Below are 22,705 nucleotides of genomic sequence, written 5' to 3'. Positions count from 1 at the left end.
CCTATGAGCTTACATCCTAATAGTGGTCTTAGCTTTACAAGCATTGAGAACTTATCAGTGCCTCATATTAAATGGGGCTAAATGGTGATCATCACTGGTCTGCTGTGATCCAGTTTTGCTAACATTTACCAACATCAGATGATAATGAACTAACAGCAAATGTCAGCATTCATCCATGGGTGTGAATTCTTGTCAAATACACCTGTTAGCGAGGTATTCCTGGTTTTTCTAATAAAATAAAAACAATTGTGAAAGTAAAGAAAACTTGTTTTAATTGTGTTCTTACTGATACCATCACATGAGTAACAGAATTAACTGGTACAGTTGTACCAACTGGCAATGGTACAATATTGACATACTCATTAGATCACATCATTACCAGTAAGTCTTGCGAATAGTGTAATGTCATCAAGATGGAAGCATGCATAAGCAATCCGTAAATTAATATCTACTTAGTTTTGCGGAGTGAAATCTTAGGCATGTTTCCTTAATCCACACGTCGTTTTACCTAGCAGTAAATAGGATCCCAGTTGTTAGTCGATTGGCAGATCACTTTCGGGGGTAATAATCCCTTCAAAAAACTATTTTAAAAAAATTGGTCATTCAATCCATGACTGTTTGTGGGGCACTGCTGTGTGCAATTGGCTGCCTCATTTCGCCCACAAAATATACAGTCAATTCACTTACAATATACGCTGTGAAGTGCTTTGAGACATCTCAATGATGTGAAAAGGTGTTATATCAATTGTAAGGATTCTTTTTCTTCACTTTTTCATTAGCCATCTTCACTTGTGTTAATATATTCATATGATTTGAAAGCCATATGCGATACCTTCAAAACTGGAGTTAGTTAGGAATAATTTGTTTTCTCTAACTGTTATCTCTATGTAGTTGATAATAAATGTTATTCAGTATTACATTAAGAATAATGTATTTCTTTTTTGTTTTCTTACAGGGTGATTACTGCTATCAGTTATTATGGTTTAACGCTCAGTACTTCCAACATGTATGGAAACCCTTACATCAACTGTTTCATCTCTGCAGTTACTGATATGGTAGCATATATCATTTCATGGAGGTTGATGCTTCATGCACCTCGACGAATCTCCACAGCTTCTATGCTGCTGCTTGGTGGCAGTATTTTACTCCTGGTTCGATTTGTCCCAACAAGTAAGAGATTAAATTAAACAAGTTATTCTGTTTTTCTAATACAAAGACTCACTTTTAAATCTCACGTTAAGACTAACCACGATGACCGTGCTCCTCCCCCTCCCCCTTCTCCGTTACTCGGTGTCCAACCCCATCACTCTGCAGTGTTCCCGGATGCTATCTTTTAAATGCAAGTTGTTGTTTCCATTTACCTCCTGATAATACTTTTAATTTTCTTTTCACATTTTCTTAAAAAAATCTCTGGTCCAAGGAGCAAGCAAAGATTAATAATAGATATATTAGAGCTGCATGAACATTTTGATATCAAAGAATGTTTGGTATTATTTAACCTATCATGTTTGTGATAGCTTCCTGACTTGATCTATCTGCTCTAACCCCAGCCCCCAACTCTTTAGATCTACCTTTTAATATATTTTTCTTCTAATTTTAAATACTGTTATTTTAAATACCTGTGGAGTCCTGTAGCACATTCGTTAGAGTATTGATCTCAGAAGTGAGAGGACCTGGGTTCGATTCCTGGGCATGGCAAAACCTTAGGCAAGTTTCCTTAGTCTTTCGTCTCTATTTGCCTAGTAGCAAATAGGAACCTGGTTGTTGGAAAATCACTTTCGGGGGTAATAATTCCTTCAAAAGATAATAATACAAAGAATTTGGTCACTCAATCCATGACTGTTTGTGGGACACTGCTGTGTGCAATTGGCTGCCACATTTCTCCCACAAAATATACAGTTAGTCCACTTTACAGTATATGCTTTGGGACGTCTCAGCAATGCTATATCAAATGCAAGGATTATTATTTAAATTGAACAGTTATTCATGGCAAGGAATATCACATTCTAACAAGCCTCTATGAAAAAGATACATCTTCTTCACCCTGCTTTTTCTCTGGTGATAATTATCAATTAACAATTGTTTGTTACTGTCTCAGCGGACCTGTATCAATTCTTCAACTAATCATAATTCAACCACATTCTATGTATTATTTTGGTCAGCCGGATGTCTGACACATGTGGAAACACATGACCATGCTTAAGTGTGTCCAAACCAAAGTGAAAATTCCATGCATTCCATCTCACATAGATATTCCAGAGATAGATTGGGGAATTTTATGAATATATCAGAACCATGGAAATAAAATAAGTGTATCAGATCTTATCCTCCATGCACATGAATCAATCAGATGTAATAGCATCCAGTGTATTACAAAATATAACTATCATTTTCTCTGTGGGGTAGTATTATTGTGATAACTTCAGCTGGAACAGAATAACAACAACAAAATAACATTTGCATAGTGCCTTTCACGTTGGGATGATGTCCCAAGGTGCTGAAGCTACAATAATTATGCATTTCAATGATCTGATCCAGATATAAAGTTCTTTGAGAAGTCCTCCCAAGTTGAAAGGTGTTATATCAAATATGAGGATTATTATTAGATATGCTTTTGAAATGAGTCAAATGATAACAACGATAAATGAAAATGACCCCCAAAACGCACCTCAACAAACCAGAATTATTCTGACCCATTAATTTAAGCAGGTAGTTTTGTTTTTACAGTATATATTGTTTACAAGATGTAAAAGGGATGTTAGAAATCAGGAGACAAGGTCTAGCTTGATACTTTAGTTACACTAATTGATGACTTATCAATTGAATATTACTCTGTAGTACATGCTGATCAGCTAAGAAATTCATTGATTCTGATGGATTACTATAAATCAAAGTGACAATCAGTTTTCAAAGAGAAACCTTCATGCAGTTAATGTCACATTTTACCATAAGAATATCAGATAAGGCAAAAATGATAAAAATGAACCTTGCGAAGCTACAAGTCAAATTTAAAGATTTTGAACTATTACCTATTTCCACTGCCTTATAAGGAATGTATCAGTTTGACTTATGTATAACACTTCTTGAGGTATTGAGGTATTAAAACCAAAGCCCTGTCTCTATGTCTCATGTGCATGTTAAAGATTCCATGAGACTATTCAAAATGTTTTCCAGTGTCCTTGTAAACAATGCTCCAGATCAATTAATCATTCCACCTTACCACTGTGTGTGGGACTTTGCTGGTGCAAAAATGGCTGCTGCAATTATCTTACCATACAAAAGTACAACAGTCAGAAGCTAATCAGCATATTATTTTGTGTCAGTGTTTGCTCTTCAAATGAGGCGTCCATCCTAATCCCAATTCCCAGCTCTTTCCCTGTATCCTATAATTCTATTTCTGTTGACGTTCTTGTCTAATTCCTTTTTTAAATGCTTTATCCAACTCTGCTCGATCAACCAGTCGTGACAAATCATTCTGTTACCCTGACAAACCCCTGGGGGATAATTCATTTCTGAAAGTCTTCTTCTATTCCCCGAATCACAATCTTGAACAAATGCCCATTTGTCCCTAAATCTCCAGCGTAAAGAGTATTTCACAATGGCTTCTTTCAAACCTTTTTCATTACTTTAAACACCTCTATCATATCAATCCTCAACCTTTTCTCTACCAGCAGGAAGAATCCCTCTAACCTCTTAAACCTGTCCTTCTTGCTGTATCCTTTTATCTCCATTATCATCCTTGTGAACCTGTGGCTTAATTTTGACCATAATCTGTTATTTCAATACTTTATCTAAATAAAAAACCATGTATGACCTTATCCACATTTTTGTTATCTTGTTGAAGAATTCAGTCAATTAGTCAGGCATGATTTTCTTTTCACAAAACTATGCTGGGAATCCCTTATCAATTCTATCTTTTCTAAATGTTTCACAACAACATTCTCTATTATGATCCCAAGTAGCTTCCTGGAAATGGTGTGAGACTCACCAGACTTTGCACCTCCTCACCTCAGATGCTGAGAGCATCCCCATCCATGGTTGCACCCTCAACCTTGCTAAGCCAGTCTGGAACCCTGGCATTTTGCTTAACTCCCAACTATCTTTTCTACCCCACATCTGCACCATGACCCGCTCTGCCTTCCCCCACCTCCACAACATTTACTTCACTGTTCCTTTTTGTACTTGCCCTTTATCTGTCAGATGACTGTTGATCTCATTTTTGTCTCAATTTCCTTGATTATCCATGGAAATATTTTGCCTGTATCTTATGCAAATGTTTTTAAATATTTCTCACTTAAATATTTCTCGACAACCTACCATTTATATGGTATTTGTTCTATCCTATCTAGGTGTAGCAATTCTTTATTTAATTCACACAAAGTTGCTCTTTTCCAATTCATTACCTTAATGCTAAATTCCTCCTTTATTCTAGTCATTTTGACAGTGAACTTGATAGTCATTGATTCGGAAATATTCTCCTACCTTTAAGTTGCTCACCAACCCTAGCTCATTGCCCAGGACAAAATGAAACAATATATATTTTCGAGTGGGCATCTCAACATTTTGTTTTATACTCTAAAATTACCTTCCCCATCTCACCCACACTCATTTGTCAAATAATTAAAGTCGCTTAACAGTCTTGCCTTATTATTCCTGCTTCCTAAATTGCTTATAGATTTTTACTTCACTTTCCTTGTCCCAATGCAGGAGTCTATTTGCCTAATAATGTATTTGACAGTAATCACATCTTGTGGCAGAGAGGGCTCGCCTATAATGACTTGTCGCTAAGCTTCCTAGGGGCAGAGTCAGCTTCACAGCAGGCACATCTATTTGCCAAGGCCCCTCGCATAAGGGCCTGGATTAAGCAGTTGGTGCTGAGTAAGCCTGGTACACAGCATTGGACCTGAACTTGAGAACTTCAAGGTTGGTAAGAATGTCACAAACTGTCCTGTAAAGTCCCTCCCACTATGCTGAAGACAGATGTTCATCAGATAACTGATGAGGAAATTCTGAGTCTTTTGGCAACAGCTGCGGAAAAGTTTAATCTGGAGTCCAAGTTTGTGAACACACGTTTATACTTGCACTTGGAATCCACCTATGCACAGGTAGATATCTCTAAATGAATGCTATCATGAAAATCTGTAGCTGTTCAAAAGGGTAAGCAAACAAAAATGTTTTAAATGGTACATTAACCATTGAGGGCATTTTCTGTCCTTTTCTGAACTATCGAATACCTTTAGTATCTTAATAATACTATGAGACTGGAAAGTGATGATTTGTTCAATTTGTATCCAAGTTCTTCCTAATGAACATCATAATTAAAGAGAGGGAATTTCAGTCCAGTATAGTTGTCAGAGCAAAGACAAAGCTATAAATCTGCATTTATTGCTATAGTGTCTACATTTAGTGAAATGGCAAGTAAACTATTGTTTTTATACGTTTTTCTTCTGAATCACTCTTGTAATTTTATAAAATGTTTCCAATACAGTGGCAGATATTGCAAATTGCAGATAATTTATTTCATTTTGATTTCACAGGTCTTCATATTCTGACTTTGATCTTGGTGATGATTGGTAAATCTGGCATTGCAATAAGCTACGCTATAATCTACATTTTTACTGCTGAGCTATATCCAACCTTGGTGAGAAACATGGGGCTTGGGGCATGCTCTATGGCATCCCGGGGTGCCACCATTATCTCCCCATATCTTGTTTATCTTGGTAAGTGAGATTTTGACACTTTATTTGACTGTTTTATTCTGCTTCCAGTAATCACTTCTATTAAGAAACTTCTAACAATGTGGATAGGTAGAGTGTAAACGAAGAAGAGATGCTAATAATGGTAAATTGCCTAGTATGTTTTAATTTACAATTTATCTCATATAAATCTATTTATTTTGGATATTTGTTCTATTTGATTTGGATAAGAAGCTGAATTCTGAATCAGATTTATTTTCTATACTTTCACTAGTAATTTAAAAACAAGTTTTATTTTATGAATGATAAATTATGTCATTAGCAGCCAATTGACTTTCAATTTTGTTAGCATGAGATGATTGATTGTTTTATAATTTAATCTGCACCCTTTTGTATAGATTATATTGTTCCTTAATGTTAAAATACTGAGACAGGAATTATGTTACTGTCGTGTACATTTATGAATGATCCTCATAGTATTATCATGTTATTACAATGTCTCTGTTTTCAGTGTTCAAGTTTCTATCCATTCATGCCTCTCATGAATAAAAAGTGTTGTCTTTTCACAAGAGCAGTTCGGATGAAGAAGGCATTTTGGCCCATTTGTCCTTCCAGAATATCCACCCTATTATTTTCCCATTATTGCATCAAGCTTCTGCTCAAATGAACCCAATGTTCCAGCCTCAACCACCCTTCCTGATATTTTGTTCCGGTGGTGGTTACCCTCTGCAAAGAGATATTTGCAGGTGTCCTAAAATTGCCCATCACATCCTGGAACCTGTGGCTTCTTTCCTGCTGTTTTGGCAATTCTGATAGAATTGTTCCGAGTTGGAAGGTGATAGATGTACTTTGGGAGAAAATGGTGGGTGTTGTTTACCTGAAATGTTAGCAGTTTTACAAGCAGAAAATTGGATTTTGTGCATTATATTGTAGTATTTTCGCAGATGGGAATAAGATAGTGTTCAACACTTGGCACTATTGGGTCCCAATCAAGCCAATTTTATGATCCAGTTAAATTAATATGGTCTGACTTTTGCTGTATTTTATAGCAAAAGTCAATGCTTTTATTATCCTTAATATCTGTATTATCATTAGCACTTAGATTTTAAATCATAAACCTGTATCACTGGCGGTTATATTTCAATTACTTTAATTCATTGTGTCCATTATAAAATGAATGTTTAAGCCTTACTGCAGCATTATGATTTATCATAAAATAGCAGTTATTTTAGCATGTATTGCAGATTTGTCCATTACGTATTACAATTTAACACTTGGTATATATTCTATATTTAGTACTGAAGTGCAATTTATTATTGTTGAATTGTGGGGTTTGGGCGGGGGTGTACAGAGGGATACTGAATATGTTGCTGTATATGGGATTGTGCTGTAAACTGACTCCTGATTATACACCCCGCATATTTCAGTGAGGAGCAATAATTTGTAATATTGTGGTGGATTTAGTCTGGTGTCATCCAAGAATCCCAGGTTCAATCCAGTAGAACTGAATTTTGATCGCCCACAAAACACACAGTCACTACACTTTACAGTATATTCGATGAAGCCCTTTGAGACGTCTCCACAACGTGATAAGGCACTATATCAAATGCAAGGATTCTTTTTATTATTATTATTATTATTATTATAGCAATAGCCATATTTAAAGTGAAAGGGGCAGAACAAATGTATATTTTCAATTGTATTGTACACTATGCACATTACTTTCCAAGATAATGTCCTAACCCACAAATGGTCGTATCGTTGTTGTCGACCAAATTGTAGTCAAGGGAACTGACCATCTCTCTTTCTCTCTGTTTCCTAAATTCCTCTCACTCTCTCTCAGGGTCTATACCTGTGCATGTTATCTTTCTCTATCCCCCTCCCACCCTCCCCTCCCTCCCTTATTGTTTCTATTCTGGATCTTTTAGTCTCATTACACTCTTTCCAGGAGCTTTAGAATGGGCTGTGCTCCCTGTTTCTTTGGTTAAACTTAGTCTGTGATCTTATCGCCCTCTTTGCTAGGTCTGACTGACTTGCTTTAAAAATACAGGATGTTATAGGTCAGTTAGTCAGATGTTTGTAAAATAATAGAGAGAATAGGGAATTACATGACTAAGCACTTGGAAAAACATGAATTACTTAAAGCAAATCAGCAAAAAATTCTGAAAGGTAGGTTGTGCTAGACAAATCTTATAGAATTATTTGAAAAATAAAAGAGAGAATAGAAAATTCAGTCAATGTGTTTGATTGTTTTTGGTCAGCCAGGTGTCTGACACATGCAGAAACCCATCACCATGTTTAAGAGAGTATCCAAAGCAACCTAAGATTTCTATATGTTCCACCTAACATGAAAATTTCAGAGATGTTTATTGGAAAGGATTGTGCACTCTCCCCCTGGAGGCACAAACCCTGCTTATCTATTTCAGGCACAGGTTGGCAAGAACCAAGGCGTGGGGACCCGAAAGTGTGCGTTAAGACTCCTTGTGCAGTCTATCCAGCTAAAATGCCATAGCTTACTTTTGAGAGCACTGCCCGGTAAGCTTTCCTACTGCTTGTCCAGCTAGGACCATCCTATCCATGAGAGCTTTGTCTTGTAGGATTTTCGGGACCTGAGTGGGATGACTCGCTGCCCCAGTGACTGTCTGCCCTTTCAAATCCTGCCGATGAGCAAGTATCATGCTATGCTGTCATCAGCAGTGTCCTGGAATACTGCGGAGCTGCCTGGCTCAGGAATTGCACTACCAAAACCGCCACAGAACGTGGGCTTGATTCTGACATTCCATTGCCAAACATATCACATTAGAGACAGTTTAGGTACAAGCAGACCCCATTTCCACCCCCCACCCACCACACCCCCCCACCAACCCCACCAACTCTCCTCCCAAGGAGGATAGTCTTTGGCCATTTGACAACTAACAAACATAGGTTTGAGCCCTCACTAGATGGATCACAGGTATCAGGAACTCCCTGTGAGCTTCCTGGTGGACAACATAGTTCAGCATAATAAGTGAGAAAGCACTGCATCAATTCCTGCCCACAGCTCGTACACAAATCTCTTCCCATTGAGCGATGGTTCCACCAGTTGGAGGTGCGGAACTTTAGCAGCAGCTGCTTATCCCTCTGCAAACCAAGGTTTGTGGTTGATACAGATTTTCAATACATAATTGATAAAGTACTGTTATGGCACATGGATTAAGGAAAATATGACCACATGGTTAGAGACAGGTGTGTAGAGCAGAAAGCAAAGAGTAGTGGTAAAAGGAAGTTTCTTGGCCTTGGATGTTGTAGTGAGTGGTGTTCAACAGGGTTCTTTCTTATGTATACATAAATTATCTGGATTTAGGACTTAAGGGAACAATATTGAAATTTGTTGATGGACAAAATTGAAGGGAATGGAAAAATTGTGATGAGGAATGTAAAGACTGCAGAAAGACAGAATGCTAGTAGGATGGGCAAGTACGTGGCAGATATAGTTCAATTTTGAAAAATGTGAAGAGTTTTGGGGGCTCAGTCAGGTGTCTGACACCTGCAGAAACCCATCATCATTCTTAAACCTACAGTAGTGCAATTTAATCATAAGAAATGCAAGTACATCTTAAGCAATGAGATTTTAAATTGGTAGTGGAGCAGAGACCTTGGTGTGCAAAAGATTATAAAGGCTCAATAGATTATTTTCACTGGTAGGCAAATTCATGACTAGCGATTTTAGATTTTTAAATTTTAAATTAACACAAAATAATTAATTGGGAAATAAGACAACATTTATATACATAGCATGGTTGGTGGCAAAATCTATCAACTAATTTCGAGAAGAAAATACATAGATGCTTGAAAAAGATGACTAAGATATATAGTAGAAAACAGGATAGATGGCCTTAGATGTTTCATGGGGGGAAAAAGAGATTTGGTGGACTGAATGGTTTGTTTCTCTGCTGTAACATTCTATGATTCCATCCCTCTTGTCCAGGGCTAAATGGCTCGCTGGGACTCAGTCAGATCCAGTGGCATGCTCTTCTCTAATCCTGCAGCTGCTAAAACTATCTGTGAGGACCAGATACAAGAAGCAATACTGCTATATGTCAAAGGAGAGAATTAGCTGAAGGTACCAATTCTACCTGAGGTAGGATGGGAGGGGGTGGTGGGGGGGGAAGTGGGGGCAGTGCTCTAATATCCTTCAATGGCAGAAGACAGATATACATATCTATTCCCCACTGTTAATGTTTACTCCAGTTAAAACCTGCCGAAGGTCTTGGAATACATGTTTAGGGATATTATGAAAATCTTTTCATTGTGGCCTTCTTCTCAATAATGCAAATGTGAGGCCTGAACATATTTAAATCCAGAGAAAAAAAATATTAAGAAGGGGAAACAATACAGAAATAATTCAAAATTCAAGAGGTTCAAGCAAACAAAAATATTATATATTTATATTACCAGTATTTTTGAGATTTGCATGTGGTTTAATGCAGACGCAAATTATTACCATTGCTGAACTAAAGATATCAATTTATCAGATTTGGGGGGGAAGGATTCCATTACATTCCTTCCTCAGCACCCCGAGCTTGGGTGCTGAGGAAGGACTGGCAAGTATCTTGGAACATTCTCCCAATGTGAAAAACGCTGTATAAGTGTAAATTTATATTGCATTATTATATTTAATTAGTCTGCCATATGAGGCTATTTGAGAGCTTTAATGCCACCAGCGTTTATTGTAGTAGGTTTTATTCACAGCAGTTTATCAAACTTTTTTTTTCATGAGTTAGCCCTTGCTATAACTTTCCTTGCTATAACTGCAGCCATTATTCTCTCAAAGGGGGACCAGGAAAAGCAGAAAATGTGATCAGACAGAAGGAGAAGATTAGGGCGAAAGCTATATTCATGTTAAAGGTATATGAATCAACAATAAATATTTTGGCAATAACGGAGTGGGTGTTCAGAAGGAGGTTTCAACCAACGAAGGATGTAATCAAAGAGAGGTGGCAAATGGTACCTTCATATTTGGAGAATGTCTCAGTAGGTCAAACTATTCTGCTTGAGGCTGTAGAAATTACAGCAGCCATTAATCTTTTTGTTCCAGTATCTTTCCAGGCACCTTCAGGAGATTACAATGGAATTGGCCAAGGCATCATGTCCATCTGCATTCAGGAGAAGGGTTGGCAGGTTAATTCTTATTTCTAAAAATGGAAAGTAACAGTTCGCCACATAGAAAATATTTTGTTGCATTTCCTGGAGCCCAGAATGTGGTGAAATGTACCTTTGAAGTGGTGTGGTACTGTCAGTCAAACCAACAGTGTACACCAATCAAAACGGCCTCTGTTGGTGTTAGCCTGGCTGAATTAGTAGCACTCTCACCTCTCAGTCAGAGGTTGTGGATTCAAGCCCTATATTGGGACTTTCAGCTCACAGTCCAGGCTGACATTCCAGCATTGCATTGTCAAAGGTGCCAACCTTTGGATAAGACACAAAATTGAGGTCCTGTCTGTCTGTTCAGGTGGACACTAATGATCCCATGGCATTATACAAAAAGATACGGGAGTTTCTCCCGGTTCCTGGAGAACAATCCTCCAAATTAAGTTGGTCTATCACTTTATGCGTACTTGTGGAACCTTGCTGTGCTGCACTGCTAGCATACAAGCACACAGTTAATACAAATGAACGCAATTATTTGTGAAGCGCTTTGAGATTTGTCGACTTCCTAAGTACTGTACTATAATATGAAAAAAAGATTGTTACAATATTATAATCAAAAAATATGCTCAGGTGTCTCCCCATTCTTCATCTCACCTTCTTCCACACCTCTCTTCCTCCCTTACCATAACCCCTACCCTTCACAACTTTGTCCCTGCTTGCCTCTCATCTCTTTCTATCTTTTGCAATGAAACCTATCACCTTCTTCCTTGACCTCATTCCCACTGAACTCCTCATCTCCAAACTACCCACTCTTGTCTCCTTGCTTGCTGATGTCATCTACCATTTCCTATCCTTTAACATAGTGCCCTCCTTTAAAACTCCAATCATCACCCCTACTCCTCTCAAAAAACCTTGCTTGGCCCCTTCGAAACTCTAAATATTTCCTCATCCCTACACTGCCTTTCTTCTCCAAGTCATCGGAAGGTGTTGCCTCCCAGCTATACTGCCACCCTTTCCCACTATTATCTGTATCACTCCAATCAATCTGGTTTCCATCCTATTCATAGTATTGAGGCAGCCCAGTCAATGTCAACAATGACATCCTCTCAGTTTGTGTCCATGCTCCTTGTCCTTGATTTTTTTGTAGCCTTCAATATTTTTGATGACTCCATCTTTCTCCATCATCTTTCCTCCCAGGTCAACCTCCAGAACACCATACTTTTCTAGTTCTAATTATGTCTGTTTTATTGATTTCATGTTATATCTTTTGATGGCTTTTCCTCTTGCCTTTCACAGCCCTACACTGTCACTTGTGATGTTCCTCAGGGCTCTATTCTTGGTTCTCTTCCTCATTTATATGCTCTCCTTGGTGACATAATCTGCATGCATTTATGGGGACAATACCAAACTCTATCTCTCTGTTTTCAATCTTGACTGCAGGACCACTGGTGTCCTGACAGCCAGTCTGTCAAACACCAAGCCCTGGATGAGGTTCTATTTCTTTCAACTGTCCATAAAACCATATAAGTTGAGATGGATGTAGAGCTAAAGGTAAGAATGCTCTTACATGAGCATTCTTATCTCTAGCTCACCTTCTCCCGCTGCTCACTCAAGCTTATGGAGCCATTGAACATTCTCAACCTTTAAGCTTTTCACTCAGTCCTTGACCAAGTTTCTTTACCTCCATATCTTAAAAATCATTTGCCTCCATCCCTACCTCATCCCAAGCACTGTTGATTCCTTATTCAGGACTTAGTCACCTTCAGCCTTGATTTCTCCAATTAACTCCTTGCTCAACTTCCCAGTTCAACCCTCCACAAGTTACAAATTATTCAAAACTCTGCAGTCCATATCCTTTCCTTTACCAGCCTCAGTGAGCCCATCATCCTATTTTAACTGGGTTGTACTGGCTCCCTACTGTCTAGCCCATTCCTTCTGCTCTGCCACCTGCTTCATATCCTCCACCCCCAGCATCCCACCATGGATGAGGTTACAGCCTCCTTGTTTCCCCTCTCTGAAACTCTTTCCCTAAATTTCTGCACCTTTCATCCTACCTCTTTGCTTTCAAAACCTTATTAAAACCCACCTCTTTGGGTGCACCTCAGATCATCTCCCTCTGACCTTCCTTCCCCCATTTTCCCATCTTTGAGAAGTGCCATGAGACATTTAATCTGTAAAAAAATGCTCTATAGGAGTAAGTTGTATTATTTCTTCAATATGGTGATGTGTGATATCTAATAAGTAATCATCAGTGTTACTGTAAATTCCAGAAATCATGAGTCTTCCACATTCATTTAAGTTGCAAATCCCATACCCAGTTCATTACCAAGACTACGTTCTTGTACAATGCTTGCACATGTCCCTACTTTACATCCTCTGCTGCTGAAACCCTACTCAAGCCTTCATCATGTATCTTTAGGATATATCTTTCACCAGCCTCCCTGGATCCTTTGTTCAGAAGCTTCAATGGATCCAGAACTTTGCAGCCCACGATCTCTCCTGCACAAATCTCTGTAGATGTATTACCCTAATCGTTGCCAAATGTCATTGTCTCCCGATAACACCATGATATTGTCCTACCAGTCTTTCCAGCACTAGATTCCAGCCCATAACCTCCACTGTTCTGAGAATGGTCTATTGGTCACTCCCATCTTTCTTCACTCCACCATTGGTGTCCAAGCCTTTTCCAGAATGCCCCTATACTTTCAAACTCTTTTCCAAAACCACTTTAACTTGCTTTCTCACTCCCTACATTCAAAAGCATTCATAAATACATATAAATACATATAAATCCATCCCTTTGATCAACATTTTTAAAACTCATATTTTACTGCTCAATTGTCCACCATTACATTTTCCAAAATATCCTGGGACATTATTTTACCTAAAATGTGCTACATAAATGCAATTTCTTGGTGGTGTTTTTTCAACTTTAGCCAGTCATGCAATGCTTTGCAATATGATCATATCAAGGTTTGTAAATCCTTTGTGGTGTACATTACTGCATAATTTCTAACCTTGTTATTCAGAGGGTCATCTACCATGACAAGAATGGCCTATTCTCTAGGCTGTGGATGAGGAGAAATTCCAACAGCCTGCAGTGGTATCCCAGCATTGGCAAGCAATGTTCTCAACAACCACTTTCCATCCTTATGGTACTTCTCTTTTAGCTGAATTTAGGTAGTCTTTTGCTGTAAACTCAAATCCACAGGGAACTGGGTTGAGATTGCCTCATATTTTGTGTGTAGGACCCTCATAGCCACCAGAGAACAAATGTTTGTCTCTTCAATCTGGGCTGGATTTGAGCCAAGATCTCAGAGGTGACAGAAATGTGCTAATCTCAGTTAGTTCATATTTTATATATTCTAAATACTACTTTAGAGTAGTGCTTCCCTCCACAAGCTGTAGATCATCCAGAACAATGCAGCTCATGCCCTCTCCCGCACCAGGCTCTGTGATCCCATGATACCCACCCTTGCCCGGCTCCACTGGCTCCACTTTCCTCAGACAATCAAGTTAAAAATTCTCCTCCTCACCTTCAAGGCCCTCTAAGGCCTTGCCCTCTCCTACCTCTCCAACCTACTAACTCCTTGTCAACCTGTCCGCTCCCTCTGCTCAGCAGGCTCCAGCCTGCTCCATGTTCCCCGCCTGGCCCATCCCACCATCAGCGGTCGGGCCTTCAGCCTCCGTGAACCCCACCCTCTGGAACTCCATCCTACATTCCCTTCACCTCGCTCCCTCCCTTGTCTCCTTCAAGGGATGCCTCAAGACCCTCCTCTTTGACTGTGCCTTCGGCCACCCTCCTACCCTCTCTGCCCTCCACCCTCTGTGATCCCAACACTGTTGGTAGCCCCCCCCACCCCATCAGCTCGGGTCGTAATCCCTGACTGTTCAGTGCCTTGAGAAGTTCTCCTGAAGTGTTATTTTGTATTGTATTGTACTTTGTCAAGCAATGTTATATAATTATTATTCACAGGGTCATTTCGGCCACAAAATACACAATCAATCCGCTTTATAGTATATTCTGTGAATTGCTTTGAGACATCTCAATAACGTGCTAAGGTGCTATATCAAAAGCAAGGATTATTATTGTTATTATTATAATCATGAGGGTATTTGGATCCTTCAATTCACAGAATATTTGAAATTGAAATATAATGGTTGTAGGATTAAAATATGGTTCTGCCTTTTAGCAGCCAAACCTACTTAATATCCTGTAGTATTTTGTTTCTTTAACACAGAAAAGTGAATCTTGTCTAACAAGAGCCCGTTATCAACTCTCAAGGAGCAATAACAACTCCCATTGTACATGTGGCATCCTAATGAGCCACCCAGAAGAAGAAAATCTCAAGTTTCGTCCCTGTCAGTGCTGAGTTAGTCAATCTAAGATCAGGCAATGAGGAGAGCGCTGCAGGTGGCCTCAGCACTTTTCAGATTAGGAAGGGGCAAACAAATTCAGACAGGGTTCCTCCTCCTGATCATTATCCAATGACCTTGTCCAGAAATGTATATCTGCGGATATCAGGTGAGGACAGGATTGGTTTTGGCTGTAATGGTCTCCCTCAGTCCAAGAGCTTCCCAAAATTCACTGTCCAACTGGCAGATGTCAAATTGCCACAAGAATGATGTACCAGAGAGCTGCCTGTGGAACTATACCTGAACATTAATTGCTGCATTGAGGAAAAGTGCGTGTGGTGTGGGGGTGGAGAGTATTTAGAAATATTCATCATAACATTATAACTGCATTAAAGTAAAAATATTTGGAATGAGCAAACCAGGATTAGTTTGAATATTCCATTTTGGATTTAAAGCTGTTAAACTTGGCTTCGTCATTATCAAATTAATTTTGACTCAGGTTTGCAGAATAGCAAATCCTTGTAGCATGGAAGCACTATCATGTTCAGTTACAACAAACATAATCTGATTTGCTCAGATTCCTGCCTTGAATTTGTGCTTGTCATTAAAAAATAATCTTCTAGAGAAGATGCTAGGGTCTGAAACAATTCTCCCCATCTTTTAAATTAAACTAACATTATAAGAATATACAAACATATCCTTCAAATTTATAAGATTCAGTGTGATCAGATATTTATTTGTAATGTAATGAATGCAAATTATCTGATGAGTGATTTAAGTAGTATTAATGTGTTTGAAAAGCTTATATTCTTAGTCTTATTACAATTCCCATTTCCCATTTCATGTTAGAATGGGAGAATCTTGAAGTGAATGAAGCACTTAATTTGAATTATTATTAACTGAAATTATTATAGTAACCATAATAACATTCAAAGTTGAGTCCATTTGACAAAAACAATCTTGCTTTATTTTAGGTTAGTTTTGAGCACTTATCAATCCTAAGAAAATTGATGAAAGCATTGTAAAAGCAAATCTTTAATTAGTAATAAAGATCTAAAAATATGTAATGGGATTGAAAGAGTGTTTACATCACAGACAGAGACTATTCATATCATCATGTCTGAGCAGGTTACTCCACTGGAGGGTAAATATAACAGCATAATCCTATTCATTGACTTTTGGCCCATACTGTTCAATATAATTTTTCTTCAAGTATTTATTCAATTACATATTAAATGTTGTTATGGACTCAGCTTGAACAATATTTTTTGGTATAAAGTATTTTGTATTCTAACAACCCTGTGTAACCTTCTCTTTTTCCTTCTGGTGATAGTTGTCAATTTATGCCATGTTGTTATTGACTCGTCAATCAATAGAAATAGTCTTTATGAGTTTAGAATAATAATTTAAATTGTTCATAATTATGAAAACATTTATTAGATTCTAACTTGCATTCCAACAAAAACAATCCTAAATAACTATAATCCTGTGTCCCTGGTATCATCCTAGTGAATCTCTGATGTCCTATCTATAACAGAGTGCTCAAAATTGTCACAATACTCCAACTCCAGCCTCACTAATACTTTGTAAATTTGTAACATTGGCTTTTTTCTTTTGTATTCAATGCAAATGTCCTTGCCTTAACCACCCTTTCTAATCACCCTCCGGGGAAATATTTTTTTTCTGAAATTGCCCTTTGCAACTTTAAACTTCTGTCCTCTTGTTCAGCTGTATTGGTGCATCTGAAACTATTGTTCTGGCTTCACGTTTTCAATCCCATTTAAAATCCTGTGATCTGCAAATGTAATTACCTTACACTGTCACTCTGAATCCAGGTCAAGAACCAGGGTGGGCCCCAGTACAGACCCATGAGACACACACTTCATACTTCTTCCCATTTGATCTAGCTCCCCTAATATCTATAATCTATGTCTTTTCCTTGAATCCCAGAGATCTCAATTCATAAAAGAATCTTTTCTGTAGTACTTTGTCAAATGCTTTTCAAAGTCCAGATACACTACATCATATGGCTTCTCACAGTCATTTTGGGTTGTCACTGCTTAAAAAGGTCTATGTATTTGGTGAGACAGATCTACTCCTTCTGAACCTATACTGTCTGTCAGTCATTCCTTTTTTTTACACAAGTCATATTTGTTTCTTTCTGATGATTGTCTCCATCATTGTCTCCAATTATTGAGGTCAATCTAATGTTGTCAGGTTCTGTTAATACTACCCAAATCTTCTGCCTGGCCCCATCCATTCCCAGGGATATGTTGGTTTTCAGTCCCTTGAGCTGATCTATAACCTCAGCATAGAACCTCCTGTCAAAGTCCTGGAGCTCACACAATGTCTGCTCAATTTTAGGGATGCGCTTCATGATAAAAAAAAATCTCCAGGAAGTAGTTGTTTAATGTGTTTGCTATTTCCCGTTCAGTCTCTTATTCAACGGTTCCTGTTATAAATAATTTTTTTTTAACCATAGAGTCCCTTGCATATCTACACTCCTAGGCCTCTTTAGTATTCCACTCCATTCAGGTTGTTCCCATTAAGGTTATATTTCCTTTCCTTTCTTTTCTTTACAAGATGTACTACTTCATATTTCTGAAATAAATTCTATTTCCTACTTATCTACTCACTCTGAATATGTCATCTATATTCTTCTGCTTTCCACTTCACAATTTCCCACACCCTTTAATTTGGTATTATCAATCAGTAAATTTAGATAGATTCCCTATGCTAAAGTGATTCCCTGTGCAAGAAGACTTGGGCATAATAAATGTATCTAAAATATATGTCTGAAATGGTACATAAGAGAGGCACTAGGACAGATCACCACTGACTACATCTCACCAATTGAAAAGCATCCTCTTACCCTTCTCTGGTTCCTGAATTTCAGACACTTCTCTGTTAGAATTTAGAGCTCCAAAGGGTTCACGTAGATTTATTCATTCAGTATTAATAGAATTTTTTTTGTAGAATACTAGTATACTGGGAGAAAGCTGCATTCCCACTAGGTCAATGCAGGACTCAAAAAATGAATATGGAGAATTCTGATGTTATAAATAAGGTGAAAATATTCCATTATATTCAGTGAGGGATGGAGAAGATCCTAGGATTGAAGGAATGGGATGTGGAAATTTACGGTTGAGAAAAGGGAAAATAAATCCTAACGTTGAATCTTCCTAAATTCAGGAAGCATTGCAGAGCAAAGGGTTCTGGACTGATCCTGAGCAGAGCTGCTTTTCTTCTGTGTGCTTTTTCAAAATTATATATTAATGGAAGCTTTTGTTGTGGGAATGCAGGGTGGGAGGGGAGATAAGGTGGGATAATTTCAATATTATTGAAACATTTGTACCGTGATTTAATGACAATGTTAATTTGATGGGCTCAACAATAGCCTTTGTTTGTACTATTATAACTTGTAGATTAATATGCATTTATAATCCTTTAATTAATCAATTTAAATTATGACTATTAGAATATTTGCATATATTACCTCAATTAATCCTAAAATCAATTTGCAGTTGAAGATTAAACAATACCTTTGTAATACCTAATAACTAAATATTATAATGCCAAAATAATATTAATTTTAATTAAATATAACATACACATGTTTTTTACTTTCATGATTCCGGTATTGTAAATGAGTTTAACAATCCAAGTTATTAGGTTTAAAATGTGATATACAGTATTTTATCTAAGCTTCTACCTCATCTTGCTCATTGTCCAAGATCCTGAGCACAGGTAATACTCTTCTATTGTAGAGCAATTTGTTTGTAAGATTATCTGCTGCATGAATCCAAATACTGTCTATTCTTAAACATATGAACTATTATTGAAACAATTTTAGCTAACAAACCTAAGTAGCATGAGTAAGAAATATGTTCACAATATACAGAACCTCATTAACGTGCTGTTTTCAGATTCAGGCAGCAGATTATTACAGTTTTGAATTAGTTATAATTATGTTGCTTTCTATCTTTTAGGAACGTATAACAAGGATCTGCCTTTTATGTTAATGGGCGGCTTGTCAATAATGGCTGGATTTTTCTGCTTCATTTTGCCTGAAACATATGGCCAGCGTTTTCCAGACACAATTCAGCAAGCACAACCAGTCAAATGGTAAGTAATTGAACAGGGAAGCGTATCAATGTGGGTTGATGGCTTGAGAGCTTTTTCCATTTCAGACCTGAAAACATATCCTGGTTGTTTCCCAAAACCTGAAATATTTATAACCCAGAATAATATTGATTCTATAAACTCAGGGATACTCACAATTCCCAAACTATCAATATATATTTCATTGCTATAGCACACTTAATACATAGAATTACAAGAAAGATACAGCAAAGTAACAGGTCATTCTGTCCATTTAGGCTGTGCTGGTGACAACTTATGTTGTTTAACAAGCCATTGAAATATTGGAATCTTTAGCTCAGAGGGCAACAACATAGATTAAGAAAGGTATTTTGCCTTGCATCTTGTTTATTTTCCCTTTTTCAAAGTAAATATTGATTTGTCCAGGGAAGAAACAGAGAAAGACTGAAAGATTAAATCCAGAACTTAAAAGACAAGAGGTGAAAACACCATTGAAAAGATCTTTAGGCTGGTTTGAAGGCCGGGGTGGGGTAATGAAAGAAGCAACTTGATTGAGAAGAGTCATATTCACAAATCTGTCTTAGATTTCTTTTTTATCAGCCAGGTGACTGATATATGTGAAAACTCATCACTCTGCTTATAAGTATCCAAAAATAGCTGGAGAATTCCACATATATATTGTGTAATATACTGATTGTCGGATATAACCATGCTCAATATACATTCATCTACAATTACACAGCCACAACAATTTACAGAAACTTTGTGAAGCATTTTAAGACATTTTGGTGCTATATCAAATGCAAGGATATTTAATATGATATGATGACTATGATAGAATGTGTTCTGACAATGTAACTTTCTTCTTTAAGTTGCTGGCCCTTTTCCCTAATGTGCCGTCAGAGGCCTCCTTCCTCCTTCGAGATATCTGCATCCCAGCAGAGACAATCTCAGAATGGCAACACTTTCTTGCATTCCCTCACAGCTGTCCAATGTACTGATGACATTACTGCCTAGTCCATCAAGTAAGTTCTCATTTCTCATTATTCCCTTTCCCCTTTTGTGCCTCTTGAAATGCTGAATGTCATTCCTGCAAAATTTAACATTTTCAGTCTCAGAATCAAACAATGTCAGGTGGGACATCTTGAAATGTGAAGTAAATCTCCCTTACTCTTTATATATATTAATGATTTGTATTCGCTGACGTAATGTAAATTAGTTCATTTTGCAGATGACACTAAATTGGGGGAAATGTGGAATCAGAGGAGGCAGCAAATGTCTTGGAAAGAGAGCTTGACAGGATGTACACATGGGCTGATAACTCCCAAATGAAGATTACTACAGATAAACACAAGGTGCTACATTTAGGAAGTAAGAATAGGAAACTTTTGTACTCCAAGGACAGGATAGAACTTGCGAAGGGGGAAGCTGGAAGTGATCTAGTGGTGTTGTTTGACTCCTCGCACACCATGTCAAAACAGTATAAACAAAGTAAATTGGCTTATTGATAAATCATTTGTGTTCAGTTGTCTGAGACATTACACTGAAACTATATAGTGCTCTAGTAAAGCTGCACCTGGCTAGACTGTACAGTTCTGGTCACTGTGACATAAGGAATGGGCTCATCAAGAGCCCTAAGAGCAATGCAGAAGATAGCAGCAAGGATGATCCACAATGTTAGAGGAATGATCTATAAGAAACAATTGGATAAACCAGGGTTTTTCAGTCTTGTATCAGATGGGATTTTATAGAGATGTATAAAATTTAAAATGTATGGTAAAAGTAAACTAAGAACAAAACTTTAGGATTCACCATGACAGTGAAACAAGAGAACATAGGTTTAGAGTTGCAATGAGCAATTTCAGGATAGATATCAGTTTTCATTTACCCAGATGGCAATTAATGACTGGAACAGGTTACCGGCAAAGGTGGTTGAGACAGGTACATTGAACTGAGTTTAAAAGAAGATTAAGGGTGGGTGGGTAGGGTGGGTATTTGAGAAGTATGAGATCAGATGGGCTGAAGGGTCTTGTTCAACCAAATATTCTGATGAATAGATGTTCAATCCAAGCACAGACATTTTCCGTTTCCCACTGATCTCCAAGGCTTTCTATCTCTAATGGACATGCTCAGCTAAGACTTGCCATTCTGGATAATGTTCCCATGAGATACAACATCAATTTTATCCCCAATATTATATACAATAATTTCCATTTATTTTGGTCTCCTAATGGTAATTTTTTATTTTATCAGATAACCCGTACTCTAACAAATGTTTAAAGACTTTAAAGAGGCATATACCTTCAGGGAAATATCTATGCCATTACTTTCCATGCAGTGAAGTAATATCAATAAAAGCATATTATGAGCCAGGTGTCAGCCTGGCTAGTTGGTAGGACTCTTGCCTCTGAATCAGAACATTGTGAGATCAAGCACCAACAATCCCCAAATAAAATTGATCATTCTCTTCGTGTCTGTTTGTGGGACATTGCCTTGTGCAAATGGCTACTATGTTCACCTACAAATACACAGTCAGTAAAGCCAGTCACTCCCCTGAGTCTCAGGGAAAGTATAGATTACATTACTAGTCAGGAACAGGACAGGGTGACTGACAGTCAGGAAGGTAAGGGGACCCCAGAGAGATTGGCGGAGAAGCCCCAGGCTTTAACCTTGTCCAACAGGTACGGGATACTTGCAACCTGTGTGGACAAGGAAGCCTGTGAGGAAGATGGGCAAACTAACTCCCAACATCTCTATACAGGAGGCCACAAAAGTGGGGGGTGAAAGATGGAATTCAGTTGTAATTGGGGACGAGACAGTCAGGAGGACAGACACACTTCTCTGCAGCTGCAACCAGGAGATACAAAGGATCTGTTGCTTTCCTGGGGCCAGGGTGAAGGAAATCTCTTCAAAGCTGGAGAAGAATTTGAGGCAGAAGGAGGAAGATCCAAGTGTGGTAATCTACATTGGCACCAACGATATAGGTAGTACTAGTAGGGACGACTTAAGGGGTGAGTTCAACGAATTGGGAATTAAATTAAAAAATAGAACTTCCAAGGTAATAATATTGGGATTACTGCCTGAGCCATGTGCAAATTGGTACAGGCACAAACAAATTAAAGAATTAAATGCGTGGCTGAAAAAGTGGTGCGGAGGGCAGGGGTTTCATTTTATGGGCCACTGGCACCAGTATTGGGGGAAAAGGGAGTTATTTCATAGAGATGGACTCCACCTAAACCGGGCTGGGACCAATGACCTGGAAGAATGAATAAATAGTGAGGTAGGCAGAGCTTTAAACTACTAAGGGGTGAGGGGTGGAGAGGGAAGGCTACAGTTAAAGTCTGAAGTAAACCAGCAAAACTAAGAAAGATGAAGGTGGTAAAGCAGAATAATGAGGGAGATAAGCAGAGTGTGTCTAGGAG

General features: G+C 38.0%; 1 protein-coding gene and 1 long non-coding RNA gene across 5 annotated transcripts in view; both read left to right on the top strand.

Moving 5' to 3' along the window:
- The window catches only part of LOC103187397 (solute carrier family 22 member 5), a 63,919-nt gene that overhangs the window by 37,746 nt on the left and 3,468 nt on the right, over positions 1 to 22,705 (top strand). For 3 of the 4 annotated variants that reach the window (XM_007906870.2, XM_042342537.1, XM_042342531.1), the window contains exons 8-11: positions 956 to 1,170; positions 5,538 to 5,720; positions 19,172 to 19,307; positions 20,156 to 20,308. In XM_007906870.2, the coding sequence (XP_007905061.1) occupies positions 956 to 1,170; positions 5,538 to 5,720; positions 19,172 to 19,307; positions 20,156 to 20,300 (679 nt within the window). In that variant the 3' untranslated portion in view covers positions 20,301 to 20,308. Of the gene's footprint in view, positions 1 to 955; positions 1,171 to 5,537; positions 5,721 to 6,207; positions 6,294 to 19,171; positions 19,308 to 20,155; positions 20,309 to 22,705 lie in introns of those variants that run through there. The other variant, XM_007906871.2, reaches the window with a different exon arrangement.
- LOC121850504 lies at positions 8,761 to 13,961 on the top strand. The gene is made up of 3 exons (XR_006085626.1): positions 8,761 to 9,798; positions 10,510 to 10,856; positions 13,856 to 13,961. It is a non-coding gene; the product is annotated as an uncharacterized LOC121850504 (long non-coding RNA).

Source organism: Callorhinchus milii, unplaced genomic scaffold, assembly GCF_018977255.1.
Source record: "Callorhinchus milii isolate IMCB2004 unplaced genomic scaffold, IMCB_Cmil_1.0 Scaffold1, whole genome shotgun sequence".
Taxonomy (NCBI): domain Eukaryota; kingdom Metazoa; phylum Chordata; class Chondrichthyes; order Chimaeriformes; family Callorhinchidae; genus Callorhinchus; species Callorhinchus milii.
This window is presented reverse-complemented; position numbering and strand designations above follow the sequence as displayed.